The sequence below is a fragment of the Oryctolagus cuniculus genome, chromosome 9 (assembly GCF_964237555.1).
Source record: "Oryctolagus cuniculus chromosome 9, mOryCun1.1, whole genome shotgun sequence".
Taxonomy (NCBI): Eukaryota; Metazoa; Chordata; class Mammalia; order Lagomorpha; family Leporidae; genus Oryctolagus; species Oryctolagus cuniculus.
In genome coordinates this window covers 74,659,679-74,681,766 of record NC_091440.1, presented here as the reverse complement: position 1 = coordinate 74,681,766, position 22,088 = coordinate 74,659,679, and the positions used below count along the sequence as shown (strand labels likewise).

The 22,088-nt window shown below is 39.4% G+C and overlaps 1 protein-coding gene across 1 annotated transcript in view; it reads left to right on the top strand.

Moving 5' to 3' along the window:
• FREM2 (FRAS1 related extracellular matrix 2) overlaps positions 1–22,088 on the top strand; it is a 219,466-nt gene that overhangs the window by 153,382 nt on the left and 43,996 nt on the right. The window contains exon 7 of the mRNA XM_017350619.3: positions 17,852–18,001. Within this exon, the coding sequence (XP_017206108.3) occupies positions 17,852–18,001 (150 nt within the window). The remainder of the gene's footprint in view (positions 1–17,851; positions 18,002–22,088) is intronic.

The following is a 22,088-nucleotide window of genomic DNA, read 5'->3' as shown; positions in this document are numbered from 1 at the left end:
TTGATCTCCTGCTTCCGGATCAGTTTCCTCATCTGTAAAGTGGAGGTGATGATAGTACCTACCTCAAAGCATTGTTAGGGGCATCAGCTTGTGGTGCAGTGGATTGAGCACACACCTGCTGAACTGGCATCCCATAGGAGTGCTGGCTCATGTCAGGCTCCTCCACTTCTGATTCAGCTCCCTGGAAAGCAGCAGTAGAAGGCCCTAGCCACCCACATGAGAGACCTGGATGGAGTTCCAGCCTGACCCAGCCCAGCCATTGCATCCATCTGGAGAATGAACCAGCAGGCGGAAGAGCTCTCTCTTCTGTCTCTCTCTGTCTCTCTCTCTCTTTCTATAGCTCTGCCTTTCAATCAAACAATTTTTTTAAAACAGTAAATGTTAGAAAAATTAAGTCTGTTAATATACAGATATATAGTGCTTAGAATAATTTGAGCATTTGATAATGAAAGTACTTGATAAATGTTTTTATTATGTGATAAGATACATGTTATTTTATGATATACTTATTTCACATAACGTGTTATGAACAACTTGCCATGTCAGTATATACAAACCCTACTCATTCTTTTAATGGCTATCCTATTTTCCACAGTATTACTACAACATATTTAACAATCTCTTGTTGATGTCTTTGGTCATTTTCAGGTCTTATATCTTATCATATACATGTTGTAGTAAAAAACTCTTTTGCATAAGCAAGACACCATTTATTGACATAGTTTCTATCATTACATTCAGTTTTAGGTGTGACAAAATATATAACACAATTAGGAAGTTCCTACATTTCGTGATGACAGTAATGATGAATGCGTGTTGAGAACCTGTGACATACCAAGCACTGCTTCAAGCATTTTCCATGTATTCTCACATTCAGTCTTAACAACAGACTCAAGAGGCAGACCCTATCACTAGCCTCGATTTTACAAATGAAGAATTGAGACACAGACACATCAGGCAACTTGCTCCAGACCATGCTGCTAGAAATTAGTTTAGTGAGGATGGAACTGAGGCAGTCTTACCAAGAGAAACTATTTTATCATGAAAAGATATCCATAGTGAATTCACTTTGCATAGCTATACCTCCTAGATGTGGTTTATAAGAGTTTCTGACAGAACGTATTGTATCCCTGAGTAGTCACCATCTGATGACATGAAGCAAGTCCAGAAATAAGGCTATGCAGCCAGTGATGGCAAAATGACCTTGTCTAAGTTTCTTTCTAAATGAATTTTGGCAGCAGAAAGATCACATGTTTTTATTACCTTATGGAATCGCTTCTTGGCCTTTTGGCTAAGATGAAGTGTATTACCTTATGGAGAATCTATCCATTGTGCTTAATATTTTGGTCTAACACAAACATTTATCATTAATATTAGAGAAAAGTGCAAACATTACAGTACACAAATAGTATTTAGGGACTATTATGTCACTTGCAGTATAGTACACTATAGTATATCATAGGAGTAAAGACATTAATGAAATATGTTCATTATCCATCTTTCAGTTTTGATATTCAGTGTGTTAATTTCCCCCACTAAGTGAATATAGAGCTCATTCGTTTTTTGATTAAGTGAATCATCACAATGGGATCTGGAAACAAACATACAAATGGAGTACACAGTTTGGAAAATATTTATTTTACCCACATGAAATAATTTGACCACCTTCCATCTATGAATAATTCCCAACATTTGCTTCTCTGCAACTTTTGTCTTTTCTTTTGTCCCTTAAAATAATATATTAATATATATATATTATTTTTGTAGTCTGCCCAAATTATTGTATGCATAACCTTAAGTTTAATCATATATATATATAATCTCTGCAAAAATCTAGAGGATGCTCCCATCTGCATTTTGTTTAAAAGATTGATTTATTTATTTGAAAGTCAGTGTTATGGAGAAGAAGAAGCAGAGGTAGAGAGAGAGAATTCTTCCATCCACAGGTTCACTTCCCCAAATGGCCACAACAGCCTGGGCTGAGCCAGGCCGAAGCCAGGAGCTTCCTCTGGGTCTTTCACAAGGGTACAGGGATGCAACAACTTGGGCCATCTTCTGCTACTTTTCTAGGAGCATAAGCAGGGAGCTGGATCAGAAGTGGAGCATCCAGGACTCAAACTGGTGCCCATATGGGATGCTGGTGCTACAGGCAGCAGCTTAACCTGCTGCCCAACAGCACTGGCCCCTCCCATCTATATTCTTAAACACAAAGAAGAATTTGAAATTTTCAACTGCCCTAAGTACTCATAGGTGAGGACAGAGTATATTTATAACTAGATATTCTTACTCGGATAATTTTAAACATATATATTACACAGCAGTACTGGGAAAGATAGCAAACAGAAGTGAGAAAAATGATTGTGTCTCTGAGAAATGGGTTAGCAATGGCACAATGAATGACTAAATGAATATCCTTCACTGTTAAAATACTGCCAGGTTGACCAAGCTGGATATGGCCTAAGTGTACTCTCTGATCTTATCCTCCATGTGTCAAGGACCGAAAAGCACCATTACTTTGTTTCGAGGCACTTCTCAAATTTGGATTCTCAGCCTTCCTTCTTCTGCTACCCCAGCTCAAGACCTCACTGCTCCCCTGGACAACACTTTTCCTTTAAGGATTCCCCAGCATCTAGCTCCACCCTGCTGCTATCAGTCCAAAGTGCTGCTGGAGATCTCTTTTGATGCACCAACTTCTGCTTGTGTCACTTCCAACTCAAAATCCAGCAGTGATTCCCATTTTCTATAGTTCCTTTCAGGGAATGCAAAGATTTGCAGTCTGCCTCTCGACATCTTCCCCCACCTTTTGCCCTTCCCCAGATATCCTTGTTTTTCAGCCACATGACTTCCCAACCCACTTTGCACTCAGAGATTTCTTCCTGTCTCTTCACTCTTCTGCCTGAAATTCTTCCCCTTTGCGGCTGTCAACCATTCTCAGTTCAGTCTGCAAATCCCAGCTCTGGGCCACTGTTCTTTGGAAGCCCATCCTCTTGGAACCATTGGCACCACATCAGCTAATGCCTGGTGCGACCACTGAGCTCCTGTGCCCTCCCAGACAAGCAGCAGAAGAGAGTGTCTGACTCTCAGACTCCAGTATGTTGTGCCTCATCTAAGACAGTTTCTAATATTTGACTCTCATAAGTTTTTATTTTGCTTTGGGGAGGAACCCTAGAAATATACATTTTAAAAATCGCTCAGGACTTACAGTGCAGCTCTGTGATCACATTTTGGAATGATTGCCTTAAAATACAATATTTAGGAAGTCATATGTTGTATCCCATTTGGCTAAGAAAGCAATTAGTAGGTCAAGATCTATTTTTCCTTATTCTTTCTCACACCCCCCAACACACAACTATATGGTATGGTATCATGTAGGATAAAAAAATGTTTAAAAAACACTCTTCTAGAAGGCAGGGAGTGCAGCAATATTTGTTGAATAAAGAACAGTCATGAAATTTCTCCATCTGTTACTATATGATGGAAAATGTTGATGACTGACATTTAAATTTTACTTTAAAACTGAGTTTCCCTTCAAAAAGACAAGAGCAAACTTTTGGGGTTAGATGAAATTGACAGAATTTCTGATAACATTATCGTTTTTGGAGCAAAGCTCACAACATATTCTCAATTACTGAAGTCCTGGGAAGGTTCAGTAGTTAAATTATCAGCATTCTAAGCATGCGCTGACTTTTCTTTATTCTCTTTGACAAAATTGTAGCTGGCAAGAAAAAGAAATGTCAAAACATGTCTGTAAAATGATACATACATTTAAAATGTGCCTTTAAATATACATCTGAACTTTAATTTTGCAACAAGAATTTTGTAAATGTTTTTAGAAGACAAGATATGGGTCTTTGTTAAGAATTAGAAGAACTCTTCAGAAAGTTCAGGGAAAATATGTATTTTGAAAAAAGGCATAGGCTTCAATTTTTTTTAACTAAAATAAACAGCTTTTAATTCCAGTTTTCTGGAGTACCCTCGTATGCTTATAAAGTATTCCTTGGAAGAAAAGTGGGGAAAAGACCCAGTTAAAATTATTTAGAACTATTTTTGAAGATATTGCTTTTGGGAGTTCACCAGAAAATTTTTCCGTCTTTGCTTTTTTTTTTTTTTTTCAAAAGTAACATAAAATCCATGAGGAAAAAATCTGTTAAATGTGTTGCAAATGAATGTATGTAGAAAATGTCTACCAAGGCCGGCGCCGCAGCTCAATAGGCTAATCCTCCGCCTATGGTGCCTGCACCACGGGTTCTAGTCCCGGTCGGGGCACCAGATTCTGTCCCGGTTGCCCCTCTTCCAGGCCAGCTCTCTGCTATGGCCCGGAAGTGCAGTGAAGGATGGCCCAAGTCCTTGGGCCCTGCACCCCATGGGAGACCAGGATAAGTACCTGGCTGCTGCCATCGGATCAGCGCAGTGCGCCGGCCACAGCGCGCCAGCCGCGGCGGCCATTGGAGGGTAAACCTACGGAAAAGGAAGACTTTTCTCTTTGTCTCTCTCTCTCTCTCACTGTCCATTCTGCCTGTCAAAATAAATAAATAAATAAATAGAAAATGTCTACCAAAGGAGGTGAAATTTCTTCATAATCCTACCCTTACAAAATAAGTAATTAGCAGTATTCCTTTCCTTTGCAGCAATAATATATACACACATTTTAATAAAGTTGAATTATTTTACACATACCATTCCATAACAATCATGTAAAAATTTCATTACAGAAAAATAGAAAAGTAATTGAGTATCAATGTGTTGTATGTAAAATTAATCTACATTAGCACTTTTCCTAATTGCTTAAGATCTTTTAAAGGATATAAACACTACACATGAAAAACAAAGTCCCCTTTAATATCACTCAACTACTCTTAGGTCTCAAGAGCATCTATGATCATAAGTTGAAAATGTCTTTATTTCTTGTTTTAAAAAATCAGTTTTATACTTTAAGATCTGGTTATTTTGATACATTTGTTTCCCTCCCCCTGATTTTGTAAGCATAAACAAATAATTTGCAATAACTTTCCTTGTAAATGTTTTGGGGTATACATGTGTGGAACTTCTCTAGAGAATTAAAGGTAGAATTTCTGAATCACACTGGGTGAACCATTTCAATTTGACAAGATATTTCCAGTCCTAACCTCTCCAAAGTGATCAAATTTACATTTTCAGTGGAAGCACCTGACTCTCTCTTGTTCCATATTATTGAACTGTCTAGGTGGTTTTTTTTGTTTTTTTTTTTTGTTTTTTTGTTTTTTGTTTTTTTTTTTTTTTGACAGGCAGAGTGGACAGTGAGAGAGAGAGACAGAGAGAAAGGTCTTCCTTTGCCGTTGGTTCACCCTCCAATGGCCGCCGCGGTTGGCGCGCTGCGGCCGGCGCACCGCGCTGATCCGATGGCAGGAGCCAGGAGCCAGGTGCTTTTCCTGGTCTCCCATGGGGTGCAGGGCCCAAGCACCTGGGCCATCCTCCACTGCACTCCCTGGCCACAGCAGAGAGCTGGCCTGGAAGAGGGGCAACCGGGACAGAATCCGGCGCCCCAACCGGGACTAGAACCCGGTGTGCCGGCGCCGCTAGGCGGAGGATTAGCCTAATGAGCCGCGGCGCCGGCTTGTCTAGGTGTTTTAATATTGTATCAAGTGGTATCCCATTGTTGTTTTACTTTTCATTTCTCTAAGAGATGAGTTACATATAACAATACAAGTTTCTTTTTGAGATTTGTTTATATGTTTCCAGTTTTTTCCATTTATTATTAAACTTTTGGAAATCTATGGAAATTTTTACTTGCTTTGGATCATAGCCTTTCCTTTTGGTGAGGGGAGGGAAGACAGGGATACACAAATGCCTTAGACAGATTATGTTGTAAATTTTTCTGTATTTTTGCTAAATTTCTGTGTCTCTTCCATGATTTACTGAGGACTGCACAATAAGAAACCCTCTCTAACTGCATGTTAATCAGTATTTTCCTGTAATTCTGCTCTTTTTTGCTTTATATTTTTGTCATTACTTTTTTTAAAAGATTTTATTTATTTATTTGAGAGTTAAAGTTACAGACAGTGAAAGGGAAAGAGAGAAAGATCTTCCTTCCATTGGTTCACTCCCCCAAATGGCCACAATGACCGGAGCTGTGCCGATCCAAAGCCAGGAGTCAGGTGCTTCTTCCTAGTCTCCCATGCGAGTGCAGGGGCCCAAGGACTTGAGCCATTCTTCTACTGCTTTCACAAGCCACAGCAAAGAGCTGGATTAGAAGAGGAGCAGCTAGGACCAGAACTGGCACCCATATGGGATGCTGGCACCACAGGCGGAGGATTAACCTACTGTGCCACAGTACTGGCCCCTGTCATTACTTTTTATCTCTTTTTTATTTTATTTAAGTTATATAAGTTTCTTGTATTTCACATATACAGATTTAGGAACATAATAATACTCTCCAACTGACCCTCCCTCCCACTCATGCTCCACACTTCCTCCTTTCTCTCCCATTCTAACTCTTAATTTTTACAAATATCTTTCAGTTTACTTAATGATCTTAAAGTTGACCCTATACTAAGTAAAAGAGTTTAAAAATACTATGAAGAAAAAAATGCTATTCCTCAACAGTGGAGACAAGTGTTGTAAACAATAATCAAATCTCAAAATGTCCATTTCACTCCAATACATTACATTTCAGGTACTCTATTAGTTACCTCAGATCAAGGTCAATATCTAGTATCTGTCTTTTGGGGACTGGCTTATTTCACCAAGTATAATGGTTTCCAGTTGCATCCATTTTGTTGCAAAAGACAGGATTTCATTTTTTATAGCTGAGTAGTACTCCGTAGTGTTGTGTGTGTGTGTGTGTGTGTATATATATATATGTGTGTATATATATGTATATATATATGGTAATTTCTTTATCCAATCAACAGTTGATGGACATCTAGGTTGATTCCACATGTTAGCTATTGTGAATTGAGCTGCCATGAACATGGGGATGCAGATAACTCTTTCATATGTTGATTTATTTTGGTTTGGGTAAATTCCCAGAAGTGGAATGGCTGGATCATATGGTATGTCTTTATTCAGATTTCTAAGGTATCTCCATACTGTCTTCTACAGTGGCTGCACCAGTTTGTATTTCCACCAACAGTGGATTAGGGTACCTTTATCCCTACATCCCCACCAGCATTTGTTGTTTGTTGATTTTGGTGTGAGACCCATTCTAACTGGGATGAGGTGAAACCTCTTTGTGCTTTTAGTTTGCTTTTTCCTGATGGGTAGTGATCCTGAGTAATTTTTCATGTGTTTCTTGATCATTTGAATTTCCTCTTTTGAAAAATACCTATTCAACTTCTTTTACTATTTCTTGACTGGATTATTTGTTGTGTTGTTGTTGAATTTCCTGAATTCTTTATAGATTCCTGATGTTAAGCCTTTATTAGTTGCATAGTTTGCAAAATTTTATTCCCCTTCTGTCAGTTGTCTCTTCACTTTAAAGTGTTTCTTTTGCAGTGCAGAAGCTTCTCAGCTTGAAGTAATCGCTTTTGTCAATTTTGATTTTGATTACCTGTGCATCTGGGGTCTTTTCCCAGAAGTCTTTGCCTATGCCAATGTCTTGCAGAGTTTCTCCAATGTTCTCTAGTAACTTGATGGTATCAGGTCATAGATTTGGGGCTCTCATCTTTTTTGAGTGGATTTTTCGGTAAGATAATATAGGGGTGTTGTTTCATGCTTCTTTCTGCATGCAGAGATCCAGTTTCCCCAGCACCATTTGTTGATGAGACAGTCATTGCACTGGGAATTGATTTTAGCTCCTTTGTCAAAGATAAGTTTATTGTAGATGTGTAGATTGATTTCTGGAGTTTCTATTCTGTTCCATTGATCTACACAATGGTTTTTGAACAAATATCAGACTGTTTTGATTATAGCTGCCCTGTAGTATGTCTGGAATCTGGTATCGTGGTGCCTCTGTTGTATAAGATTGCTTTAGTTATTCAGGGTCTCTTGTGTTTCCCTGTGTATGTTAGCATCATTTTTTTCTGTATCTGAGAAGAATGTCATTGGTATTTTGATTGGGATCATACTGAATCTGTAAATTTCATTCATTAGCATGGACATTTTGTTGTTATTGATTCTTCCAAGTCATGTAAATAACAACTTTGCCCTAATGTTTTTCCATAAATGTTCCCATTGTTTATTTGGTATTTTTTCTACTACTACTGGATGATTTTCTGCCTTCACATTCTGTCATTAGGATGGCTATCTTTCTGTGTTTCTGTGTGTAGCACATCCTTAAGCATCTTCTGTAAGGCTGAATGAGTGGCAACAAATTGTTTCAATTTCTGTTTGTTGTGGAAGGTCTTTTCATTCATAAATGAGAGCTTTGAAAGGTACAACATTCTTTGTTGGCAGTTTTTTACTCTTAAGACTTGAACTGTATTTTATCATTCTCTTCTAGCCACAGTGCTGGCCCCTCCTTATTCTTTATTTTTTAAATTTCTATTGGTTTCTCTTCTTCTGGAGACAACACTTACTTCAACAGATACTTAACTATCTGTGCAACAAAGTTTACTCTCTTGATAAAGATAAAGATGTTAGAACAGTTTAGCTATTCACTGGACTCCTACATTGATAACTTCCTTACTGGTGCCTCAATCTTTAGTTTCAGCATTTTATTGAAAATGTCAATTATGGTTATTGTTCATGCATTTATGAATATTTATTTGAATTTACCAGCATATCTTATTTCTTTGTTCAACATAGTTTCCTGCATCCTCAGTCCTTTAGAATTACTTTTGTACTTTTAGTGGTTTTTCAGGTTGCATCTGACAGTAGTTAAATCTCTTTACCTTTGATTCTTGAGAACTCTCTATATGAGCATTTCAAAAAGTTCAGGGGAAAATGGAATCAAAAGATAAATTTTCTTGGTACAAAAAAATTGCATAGCTTTTTCACAATCACATTTTCCCTAAATTTTTTGAAGTTTTCTCTTATTTGGCTATCACTCTTCAATCGTGTTTTAGTTTGTCACCAACAAATCCCTAAGAGTTGACTCACTCCCTACATCTAAACATAGAGTACAGCAGAACCACAAATCTTTGACTCTGCTTACCTGTATGAGGCTCTATTCAGAGATGTCTATCTTTTTTGCTAATTTTGTTTTTTTTAGTTTAAAAAGGTAATAAATATTTAACATTTTACCACATTTACTTCAAATATAGACATTATGCACATAAAATATATTTACTATTTTTCCTCAAAAACCAAGATACCAGTACCATAAAGTGAGGGATTCATGACAGTGATCATAATGTAGACAAAGAAGGATGTATTGTCATTTGAATGGGTGGAACTTAGTGGAGCAATACATATGTACCAAATGATATATCATCTACAAAATTTTTCATACTCTTGATATGTAAGTAGATAGATAGATAGATAGATAGAACATCACAAATAAGAAAAAAACATGATATCTGTCTTCCAGCATCGGGCTTATTTCACTCAGCATAATGACTACCAGTTCCAACCATTGAGATGTTTATCTTAATTTGACCATAGTCCTCTCTTTCCTTAGCAAATATATTAATGATTAAGGGGAAATTTAGCATCGGGCTTATTTCACTCAGCATAATGACTACCAGTTCCAACCATTGAGATGTTTATCTTAATTTGACCATAGTCCTCTCTTTCCTTAGCAAATATATTAATGATTAAGGGGAAATTTTTCAAAGATAAGAGTAAAATTTCTAGTCTATTATTGCTACTAGGGAAGCTAGGTGGACAGTAAAAAGATAGAGGGAAAAAGATATAGACATAGATAGAGTATATCCCTTCTCACAGATTCTTTTGAATGTATCTTTGTCTACTTATCCTACTACTTCTTTATTATTAATCCTGAAATATTGCATTTCTAGGTGAAAATCTTGTCCAAAAAATACTTTGAAAATATGTTACATTTAAACTCCATTCTTGCCACCAGCGTAGTTGAGGACTCAGACTTTATCTAAGTATGAATCTTAACTCCTCTGTTTCCCTGTTAACTGACATTGGGCAAATCTCTTAATTTCCCTAATACTTCACTTCCTCTTCTGTGACAATAGAATTACTGTAATACATATCTCACAAGGTAGTAGAGAAGATGAATAAGGTACTGAATTTAAAACAATTGATATGAAACTAACAACTAAGTCATCACTGCTAAACATGATGAAATTAACTGAAACAACATGAAGATTGCTAACACCAAGTTCATTGCTTGTGGTTTTTTAAAACACTAGTGATATACCTGTGTATAGGGAAGGGTATATGGAAAATATCTGTATCTTCTACTGAATTTTGCTGCAAACCTCAAAGTACTCTTTTAAAAAAGTCATAAGTCTAGGGGCTTTGTGGCACTGTGGATTAATTCACTGCTTGCAATGTCAGCATCCCATATAGGAGTGAGATACAAAAACAATCAAATACCTTGGAATAAACTTAACCAAGGATGTCAAAGATCTCTACGATGAGAATTACAGAATCTTAAAGAAAGAAATAGAAGAGGATACCAAAAAATGGAAAACTCTTCCATGCTCATGGAATGGAAGAATCAACATCATCAAAATGTCCATTCTCCCAGAAGCAATTTATAGATTCAATGCAATACCAATCAAAATACCAAAGACATTCTTCTCAGATCTGGAAAAAATGATGCTGAAATTCATATGCAGGCACAAGAGACCTCAAATAGCTAAAACAATCTTCTACAATAAAAACAAAGCCGGAGGCATCACAATACCAGATTTCAGGACATGCTAAAGGGCAGTTATAATCAAAACAGCATGGTATTGGTACAGAAACAGATGGATAGACCAATGGAACAGAATAGAAACACCAGAAATCAATCCAAACATCTACAGCCAACTTATATTTGATCAAGGATCCAAAACCAATTCCTGGAGCAAGGACAGTCTATTCAACAAATGGTGCTGGGAAAACTGCATGTCCACATGCAGAAGCATGAAGCAAGACCCCTACCTTACACCTTACACAAAAATCCACTCTACATGGATTAAACATCACCATCAAATTATTAGAGGACATCAGAGAAACCCTGCAAGATATAGACACAGGCAAAGACTTACTGGAAAAGACCCCAGAGGCACAGGCAGTCAAAGCCAAAATTAACAATTGGGATTACATCAAATTGAGAAGTTTCTGTACTGCAAAAGAAACAGTCAAGAACGTGAAGAGGCAACCGATAGAATGGGAAAAAATATTTGCAAATTATGCAACCCATAAAGGATTAATAACCAGAATCTACAAAGAAATCAACAAACTCCACAACAACAAAACAAACAACCCACTTAAGAGATGCCAAGGACCTCAATAGACATTTTTCAAAAGAGGAAATCCAAAGGGCCAACAGACACATGAAAAAATGTTCAGGATCACTAGCCATCAGGGAAATGCAAATCAAAACCACAGTGAGGTTTCACCTCACCCCAGTTAGAATGGCTCACATTCAGAAATCAACTAACAACAGATGCTGGCGAGGATGTGGGGAAAAAGGGACACTAACCCACTGTTGGTGGGAATGCAAACTGATAAAGCCACTATGGAAGTCAGTTTGGAGATTGCTCAGAAACCTGAATATAACCCTACCATACAACCCAGCCAACCCACTCCTTGGAATTTACCCAAAGGAAATTAAATTGGCAAATAAAAGAGCTGTCTGCACCTCAGTGTTTATAGCAGCTCAATTCACAATAGCTAAGACCTAGAATCAACCCAAATGTCCATCAACATAAGACTGGATAAAGAAATTATGGGACATGTACTCCATAGAATATTATACAGCAGTAAAAAAAAAAAAATCCGGTCATTTACAACAAAATGGAGGAATCTGGAAAACATCATGCTGAGTGAAATAAGCCAGTCCCAAAGGGAAGAATATCATATGTTCTCCCTGATCGGTGACAACTAACTGTGCACCTAAAAGGAAACCTGTTGAAGTGAAATGGACACTATGAGAAACAATGACTTGATCAGCCCTTGTCCTGACTGTCGAGGAACAACTTACTATTTTATTCCTTTTAGTATTTTGTTTGTTCTACTTAATACCATTGGTTGAACTCTTTAATTAACACACAATTATTCTTAGGAGTTTAAATTTAACTGAAAATTGATCCCTGTTAAATATAAGAGTGCTCCTCTTCCAGGCCAGCTCTCTGCTGTGGCCCGGGAGGGCAGTGGAGGATGGCCCAAGTGCTTGGGTCTCTGCACCCGCATGGGAGACCCGGAGGAAGTACCTGGCTCCTGGCTTCAGATCGGCACAGCACCAGCCATAGCGGCCATTAGGGGAGTGAACCAATGGAAGGAAGACCTTTCTCTCTGTCTCTCTCTCACTGTCTACAACTCTCTCTCTCTCTCTCTCTCTCTCTCTCTCACTGTCTAACTCTGCCTGTCAAAAAATACAAACAGGCAAACAGGCAAGGAGAGTATAAGAGTTAAGACTTTGTTAGGGGAAGAAAGGGTGCTTCCCACGGTTCCCGGGAGCAAGAGTTATCCAGATGAAGAGGGCAAGAGTGATTGAAAAAAGGGCAGTGATATAGTAAAGGCTGGGAATGGAACACTCAAGACATTGGAGACTCTGGATCATTGAGTAGAAAAGAGACTAACGTGAGGTTAAAAAGTCAAATCGAGGCCAGATATTACAGTCTTACAAACCACAATAAGGAGTTTGTGAACAATCCTAAGAGCAATAAAATATATTGATGAGATTTGCTTTGGACCTGGACACTTTGATAAAGGGTCTGGTTAAGTGGGTGCTGGGGGAATTCAAGAAACAGGTGATACTGACCATATCTAAGGTAGTGGTAGTAACAAAAAGAGAAACTGAGGATGAGGAGTGGATGTGACTATACTAGCTCTGGTTTGGAGAAGTTTATTTGAATTGCCTTTGCGAAGTGGGTTGAGTAGACAGTGAATTATCAAGGTCCTGAGCTCACAAGACAGATCTGAGCTGGAAACAGTTTTAGAAGGTTCATTTATATTATTTTCAGCACTACACCGAAAGACAACATAAAAGCTTTTATTTCATTGAATTCTAAGCAAACACGTGAGTTCTAAAAGGCTTAGTTGACTGATAGTCCACATTCATGTGAGTAAATAAGATTGGGTCCAGATAGCAATTACCATGGGTACCTCTCCCTTTCATCTTATAACACATAACATGATTGTGAACATCAATCTAGACATACACACACACACACACACACAGAGTTCACTTTTTCAAGGTGGGCGGCAAACTTAAATGATTTTACCTTTGTCTCAGTTACAGGTGTGTGTGCTATGTAACTTGCCAAGCTTTATCTTCTTTTATGTTTGTAGAAAACAAATGTGATCATATCTGTGTGGGGTATAAAGTATCCCCAACCATGACCAGTATATTAATGTTTAATGAGCTCAAGTAGACTCTGCTATAGTCAGTGTCTCGCTCTGTTCCCTCCACTTCACAGTGTGACACCAGGAAGGACAGAGAATGCAGTTCTTCTGCCCTTAATGAAGTTCACTCTCTTTCATGAGGCCAACTAAAAATCCCCCTGGGGCTCCTCTCACACACATTGGATGTAACTTGGCATTCTTCTGCCGGGGGAATGCATTCTGAAGTGCCATCTGAGGGTGGTGGAGTGATGAGGAATGACTTTTTGATGGTATTATGTGGGTGGTGGTGGCAAGATGTGTTACTTTACTAGATCATCCTCTGATTTCAACTAATAATACTAGCCACTTACATTTTTCCCAGTAAGCCTGTGAACTTCAATTGAGCTACATTGTAACACTGTGTGTTTAAGAGTTGAACTACTGGGGGCTGGTGCTGTGGCATAGCGGGTAAAGCCACTGCCTGCAGTGCCGGCATCCCATATGATCCCGGTTCAAGTCCCGGCTGCTCCACTTCCAATCCAGCTCTCTGCTATGGCCTGGGAAAGCAGCAAAAGATGGCCTAAGTCCTTGGGCCCTTGAACCCGTATGGGAGGCCCAGAAGAATCTCCTAGCTCTGGTGGTTGCAGCCACTTAGGGAATGAACCTGTGGATGGAAGACTTTTCTCTCTCACTCTCTGCCTCTGTAACTCCACCTTTTAAAGAAATAAATAAATCTTTTAAAAAAAATTGAACTACAGAGTTAAATAAGCTTTTTAAAATTTACTTCAAGTTGCAACACAAATATTTCTCTCTTTAAGTGCTTTTTTAAAATATTTATTTTATTTATTTGAAATTCAGGATGACACAAAGAGAGGGAGAGACAGAGAGAGATCTTTCATCCACTGGTTCATTCCCCAAATGGCTGTAACAGCCAGAGCAGAGCTAGGCTGAAGCCAGGAGCCTGGAACTCCATTGGGGTCTCCTACATGGTTGGCAGGGACCCAAGTGCTTGGGTCGTCTTCCACTGCTTTCCCTGGAGCATTAGCAGGAGTAGGATCGGAATTGGAGAAGTCAGGACTGACTGGCACTCATATGGGATGCAGGCAGGGGTTTAACCCGTCGTACTACAATGCAGCCACATAATACGATTATTTCCACAACTGATCTACAGACTTCTTTGATTTGTCTAATAGTCAGGGAAACAAAATTTTCCAAAGAGAAATTATTTAAAAATATTATTGATAAATAATAATTATTTGTTATAACAAATCAGGTTCTGAATTTCACACAGATACCCTTCAACCATTGAAATTCTTCATCCTTTTGTCCTTCTTTTATTTACTTGGTGCTCACTAAAATGTTCAAAGAATATCTTTCCATTTTTCTTAAGTGACATCTGTAACTCAATTCACTGCTTGAAGAAGTTTTAGCTCATTTACATTACATACAGCTTTGTCACCATGCTGACAATTATAATAATATTCAAAGCTTAGAGATTTTGAAATGATAAACCGAAATCAAAATAATCTCTTTAGCTCTCATTCATTAATATTTAATGTATATATGTATGTATGTATATATGTATCAGAGAGCCTTCCCTGCTGTATTTCACAACCCACTATCACAACTCAGGAACTTAATTTCTGTGATAATATGGCTTGCCAAGAATGTGAAGAGACTCAGAGACATCATTTGTTGGAGACAGATGATTGAGGCTCCGTGATAATTTTAAAGCTTTGTAAACTACAGGCAGGCATGCCTGGTTTGGCCATCTGGTCAGAATAAGCGCTTTCAGGGCTCTCTGTCTTCACCTTTGCCCTCTGCTTGGGCATGAGAAATGTAAGGAATGCATTGGCTGTAGGTGAGGTCTGCTTTGACTGAGGTTAATAAGATAACACCTTCCTCTATACACATTCACTCACATACCCTAGCACTGTCCAAGTTGAAAGGATGAGAAGGAGGTGAACTTTGCTGTGGACAGATTTATCACCCCTTGATCCACAAAAAATGCAAACAAAATCCCCAGGGCTAGTTTCATATTATTCAAGAGTTCTAGGGAGCTACTTATCATGCCCACCACATGAAGGAACAAAACAAACTCTTCTAGTTTTAATAAAGATAATTTATTTGAGACAGGAAAACCAAAAATTCATCCCCAACTTGAGAAGTCAAAAAAAAGATTTCCCTTGGCTTTATGAACCATTGTAGATTTTGTGGGTCTGGGAATTCAGTTCCATGCTCTGAAACATAATGCCATCTCTTTAATGGCCTTATGTTTTAAGGAGTAACAATGCACATTTCATATCCTTTTATATTCAGTTTTTTGAATTTTTTTAAGATCTATTTTATTTATTTGAAAGAGAGTGACAGAGAGAAGAAGAGAGAGAAAAATCTTCCATCTGCTGGTCCACTCCTCAAATGGCTGGATTTGGTCAGGATTGGTCCAGGCCAAAGCCAGGAACCTGGAAATCCATCCTGATCTCCCACATAAGTGGCATAGGCCCAAGCACTTAGGCCATCTTCTGCTGCTTTCCCGGGGAGCATTAGCATAGAGGTAGATCAGAAGTGGAGCAACTGGGACTCAAACCAGCACTCTGATATGGGATGCTAACATTGCAGGCAGCAGCTTAACCCTCTGCACAACACCACCATCACCACCACCACCCCAACCTGCCCTAGTCCTTTTGAATCTTGTAAAACCACAGGCAAATGATTAGAATGTTTCAATCCAACGAGTTGGTTTGCCTTATGTGTGTACATTCAATTAATATATCTTTGTTAATGATTGTTTATAAAATAAGCTCACAGTGGGGAAAATATATACTATTTTTGAAATTTCCTGTTTTTCAAAATACATTCCCTTTTTAAAGTGAGTCCATAGCTGACTTCCCTGCAGACACCTCAGACTTCGGCAGTTGTAGCACAAAGCAAACTGACACTCAAGGTAGAACCACACAGGAAACAATGGCTAGATTGTTTCAAATTAATCACCAATATGAGCAAAATACAAAGTCCCAGAGCATTTGCCCTAGAATAGTGACTGAAGTCACTTTAGTGAAACCCCAGCTGGTGTAGAGCATCCCCCAATCTCTGCACATACCCTGAAATGAGGCCCTGTTTCCCTAAAGTCTTCAGGACTGGTAATTGTACAGATTCAATCTAGTTATACCACGATGTTCTAACCCTTTGGTTAGATCCAACCCAAATACACTGGCTTCAACCTAAATCTAATGTGTCCTAGAAGATGGCATAGCGCAAGTATGAGATATTTCAACAAGTTTATGGAAAGATGAAATTGGAAGTATGAGTTTGGGTGGGCATTTAACCCAGCAGTTAAGACGCCTCTAGGGATACATCCTATATCAGAGTGTTTAGGTTCGAATCCTGTTCCCCTCCCAACTTCAGCTTCCTGATAGTGTGCACATTGGGAGGAAGCAGTTGTGGATCAGGTAATTGTGCTCCTGACTCCCATATGAGAAACCTCGGTTGAGTGCCTGGCTCCTAATTTTGACACCAGCCCAGCCTGGTGGTTTTGAACAGGCAATTGTGATCTCTATCTATCTCTCCCTACCAAATAAGTAAAGTAATTAATTAACATTTAAAAATATAAAATATAAAAGTATGAGTTGGTCTTAGCACAAAATTTTGGTGCAAATTTTTTTTCATAAAACATGAAAATGTGCATTATGAAAAAATTATGCATGGATTTTAAAAATTTCATGCACCAAAATTAACTCCTTTCCATTTTTTCAATTTTTTAAAGTATCTTATAGCTGTTCTCTGTTCCACCATGCCAGGAGATGATATAATGAATAGCAGAACCAAACCTAAAAATATTTGGTCTCATTTGTTTTTTTTTTCATTCGGTTCCATTTTTACAGCCCAGCTTCAAGGAGATACATTTAAAGACCATTTATGATCCCACATTTGAGGGACAAACTGTCTCATGCCTCAGGATGAGAAGGATCCATGAAGCAGTCTACTCTATGCATTTTTGTTTTTAAACAATAGCACTTCTGACCTGAAAATTTGTAAATAAGTACATTAAAAAGGTGTTATCTGGGGCCTGTGCTGTGGTGTAGCAGGTGAAGCCACCACCTGCAGTGCAAGCATTCCAGGTTGGCGCCAGTTCGAGTCCCAGCTGCTCTCTGCTGTGGCCTGGGAGAGCAGTAGAAGATGGCCCAAGTCTATGGGCCCCTGAGTCCACTTGGAAGACCCGGAGGAAGCTCCTGACTCCTGGCTTCACATCAGTGCAGCTCAGGCCGTTGCGGCCATCTGGGGAGTGTCTGTCTCTGCCTCTCTGTGAATCTGCCTTTCAAATAAATAAATAAATATTTTTAAAAAAGGTGTTATCATACCCAAAATTATGAAGAAATAAGTAAATCCATAAGATGTAGCTATCTCTTCTCTAGAATCACAGCAGTGGGGTTTCAAGGGAAAAAATGAACAAAAATAATTTCTGTTGTGTTCCTATTCCTAACAGAACCTGTCTTCTACTTTGGTGATGTCAAGTACTCTGTGGATGAGAGTGCTGGCTACGTGGAAGTGCAAGTGTGGAGGACAGGCACCGACCTGTCTAGGTCTTCAAGTGTCACAGTGAGATCTCGGAAAACAGATCCTCCCTCTGCAGAGGGTAAGCAGTTTCCTGCATCAGCCCTTTTGATTCTCTACAGTGTTCAACTACCAAGACACAAAATAATTTAAAGCTAAAGTACTTCACTCCTATTAAAGCATTATGGCTGAATGAAATTTTTTTCCTGCAATTATTTCTATATGGCGAAGAACCTGGGCTTTATTTACTACTCTGGGAAAGTACATTTAAAGGGCCATGAAACACAGACTAGCGTTGCAAATGTAAGACATGAAGACTGAATTCTTACACCTATGTTCACATGAATTTGTTCTCAATTCCTGCCAAATCTAAAATTGGGGAATGTTGTACCATGTGTGTGAAAATGATCATGGTGACTGCCCTCACAGAAATCTAATGACCGTTAACTGTCATGCAAAAAAGCACCTTTGATTGGCTCCCTCTTCATCTTAACCTAGCATCCTCATAAATGCTTCAATTAGATATACAAACTTTCCTAGCCAGCCCAACCCTGCCTTTTATTTCAGGCGCTACATCTCCAACAAGTTGATCATAAAATTGAAGGAAAGCAAAGGATTCGAATTTTCCTTGTTTTTCCTAAGTTACCAGCAATATTTTTCATAAATACACACATGCATATTATACATACATCACACAAAGCAAACAGAAGTAATACCATTTTAAAACTGATTCTTAGGGACCGGCGCAGTGACGCACTAGGTTAATCCTCCGCCTGTGGCACCGGCATCCCGTATGGGCATTGGATTCTAGTCCTGGTAGCTCCTCTTCCAGTCCAGCTCTCTGCTGTGGCCCAGGAAGGCAGTGGAGGATGCCCCAAGTGCTTGGGCACCTGCTCCCTCATGGGAGACCAAGAAAGAAGCTCCTGGCTCCTGGCTTCGGATCGGCGTAGTTCCAGCCGTGGTGGCCATTTGGGGAGTGAACCAACGGAAGGAAAACCTTTCTCTCTGTCTCTCTCTCTCTCACTGTCTGTAACTCTACCTGTCAAATAAATAAATAGAAATCTTTATAAAAAAACTGATTCTTAGATGTTAACTTTTTTAAAAAAGCAGATTGTTATTTATTTATTTGAAAGACAGTTACGGGGGTGGGGGGAGAGACAGAGAGAAAGATCTTCCACCCGCTGGTTCACTCCCCAGATGGCCACAATAACTAGAGCTGGGCCAATCCAAAGCCAGGAGCCAGGAGCTACTTCCAGGTCTCCCTCATGGGTGTAGGGGCCCAAGCACTTGGACCATCTTCCACTGCTTTCCCAGCTATAAACAGAGAGCTGGATCAGAAGAGGAGCAGCCAGGACACAAACCAGAACCCATATGGGATACTGGCACCACAGCGGAAGCTTAGCCTACTACACCACAGCACTGGCCCCTGGGTCTTAACTTTTATTATGCAGTAGAATGAACACAGAGCTTTGCATGCAGCAGATGCCCAGTAATCATTTATGTAGCCAGATTAGTTGTTTCTAACAGAACAATTCAAATCAGAGATTTTGAGAAGGAAAAGAGAATAAAAGGAAAATATTGGAGGGAAAATTAGAAAAAGAAACACAAGGAGATACAAGAATCTTTTTTAAAAAATGAATAAAGAAGATAGGGCCAGCACTGTGGCGCAGTGGGTAAATGCCCTGGCCTGAAGTGCTGGCATCCCATATGGGTGCCAGTTTGAGACCTGGCTGTTCCACTTCCTATCCAGCTCTCTGCTATGGCCTGAGAAAGCAGTAGAAGATGACCCAAGTCCTTAGGCCCCTGCACCCACGTGGGAGACCAGAAGAAGCTCCTGGCTCCTGGCTTCAGATCAGCGCAGCTCCCACCATTGAGGTCATCTGGGGAGTGAATCAGCAGATAAAACACCTCTCTCTCTCTCTCTCTTTCTCTCTCTCTCTCTCTCTCTCTCCTCTACCTCTCCTTCTCTCTCTGTATAACTCTGACTTTCAAGTAAATAAATAAATCTTAAAAAAAGAGACACCCAAACATAGTTGCATATTAAGGAGAAAAACTTACTCAAAATTTAGAGTCAGAAGAGCAAAAGTTATGAAAACAAGGAAAGAAGCAATAATAGTGAAATTTCATCACCCCACTTTCAGTCTTCATGATTGTAATGACTAAAGACCAAGACAGTTTTCATTTTAACTACTTAGAGATATACAGTAGCACCCTCATATGAAATTTCTCTTTTCATAGTCTCAGTTACTTTCAGTTAACCACAATCTAAAAGTTTTAAATAAGAACTAAACAAGTCATGAGCTTTAAATTGCATGGCATTCTAGGTAACGTGATGAAATCCTCTGCCATCCCGCTCTCTCCTGCTTAGAACATGAATTATCACTTTGTCCAGAGTGTCTGCACTATATACACTGCCTGCCCATTAATTACTGAGCAGCTCTCCCAGTTATCAGATCGCCTGTCATGACACTGCAGTGCAGTGTTCAAGTAACTCTTACTCAGTAACCGAACACTACATCAAAATGCCTAGGTCATATTTTCTCTTCATCTCATCACATAGGCAATGTATCATCTCATATCACCACAAGAGTTAGCACAGCACAATAAAATATTTTTGAGGGGGAGGAGGCTATACTTACATAGATTTTATTATAATATAATTGTCCTTTTTTAAGATTTTATTTAATTTATTTGAGAGTTAGAGTTACAGACAGTGAAAGGGAGAGAGAGAAAGGTCTTCCTTCCGTTGGTTCACTCCCCAAATGGCCACTATAGCCGGCACTGCGCTGATCCAAAGCCAGGAGCCGGGTGCTTCCTCCTGGTCTCCCATGCGAGTGCAAGGACCCAAGCACTTGGGCCATCCTCCACTGCCCTCCTGGGCCACAGCAGAGAGCTGGACTGGAAGAGGAGCCACCAGGACTAGTACCCAGTGCCCCAACTGGACTAGAACCCGGTGTGCTGGCACCGCAGACGGAGGATTAGCCAAGTGAGCCGCGGCACAGGCCGTCATTATTATTGTAATCTCTTAATGTCCCTAATTTTAGATTAAACTTTAGGAGCCAGGGCTTTGGTGTAACGGGTTAAGTTGCTACCTGAGATACCAGCATCACATACAGGTGCCGGTTCAACTCCTGGATGCTCCACTCCTGATCCAGCTCCCTGCTAATATGCCTGGGAAAGCAATGGAAGGTGGCCCAAGTGCTTGAGTCCCTTCTAGGGAAACCTAGAAACTCCTAGCTCCTGGCTTCAGGCTGGCCCAGCCCCAGCCATTGTGGCCATTTTGGGAGTGAACCAGTGGATGAAAGAACTATCTCTCCCTCTCACTCTCTGTGACTATGCCTTTCAACTAAATTTAAAAAAAAATAAACTTTATAATAGGTATGTATGTATGGAAAAAATATTATATAGAGTTTGCCATGATTCACAGTCTCAAGCATCCATCCACTATCTGTCTCAGAACATATTCCTGGATAAAGGAGGACTATTGTAAATGGAGGTGTCAACACTAGCTATATGTCCTTTGGATTGAAAAATATTAAATCAAAAATCAAGCACATCTGAGAACAGAAACTTGATTGCATTGCCTAGGTATCTATGGGTGGAGTAGGTGGGACAAAAGCTCTTTATTAAAATGTATCGCAGGGGCCAGCACTGTGGCGCAGCAGGTTAAAGCCCTGGCCTGAAGCGCCAGCATTCCATATGGGCGCCCCTTCTAGTCCCAGCTGCTCTTCTTCCAATCCAGCTCTCTGCTATGGCCTGGGATAACAGTAGAAGATGGCCCAAGTCCTTAGGGCCCGGCACCCACGTGGGAGACCAGGAAGAAGCTCCTGGCTCCTGGCTTCAGATTGGCACAGCTCCGGCCATTGCAGCCATCTGGGAAGTGAACCAGCAGATTGAAAACCTCTCTGTCTCTACCTCTTTCTGTTACTCTATCTTTCAAATAAATAAAATAAATCTTAAAAAAAAGAAATGTATTGCATTAATCAAGACACCTAAATAGGATGTACTATGGTAGCTTCAAAAATATAGATGTTTAAATAATGTGAATAAAATTTTAAATGTAAATATTTCATGAACAAGGTACTTTAAAAAGGTTGCAGAGAATGGAATTGAAAGGCAAGTTTAATTTTTACAAATTTTTTTACAAATCATGCGTAATTTTTTATAAC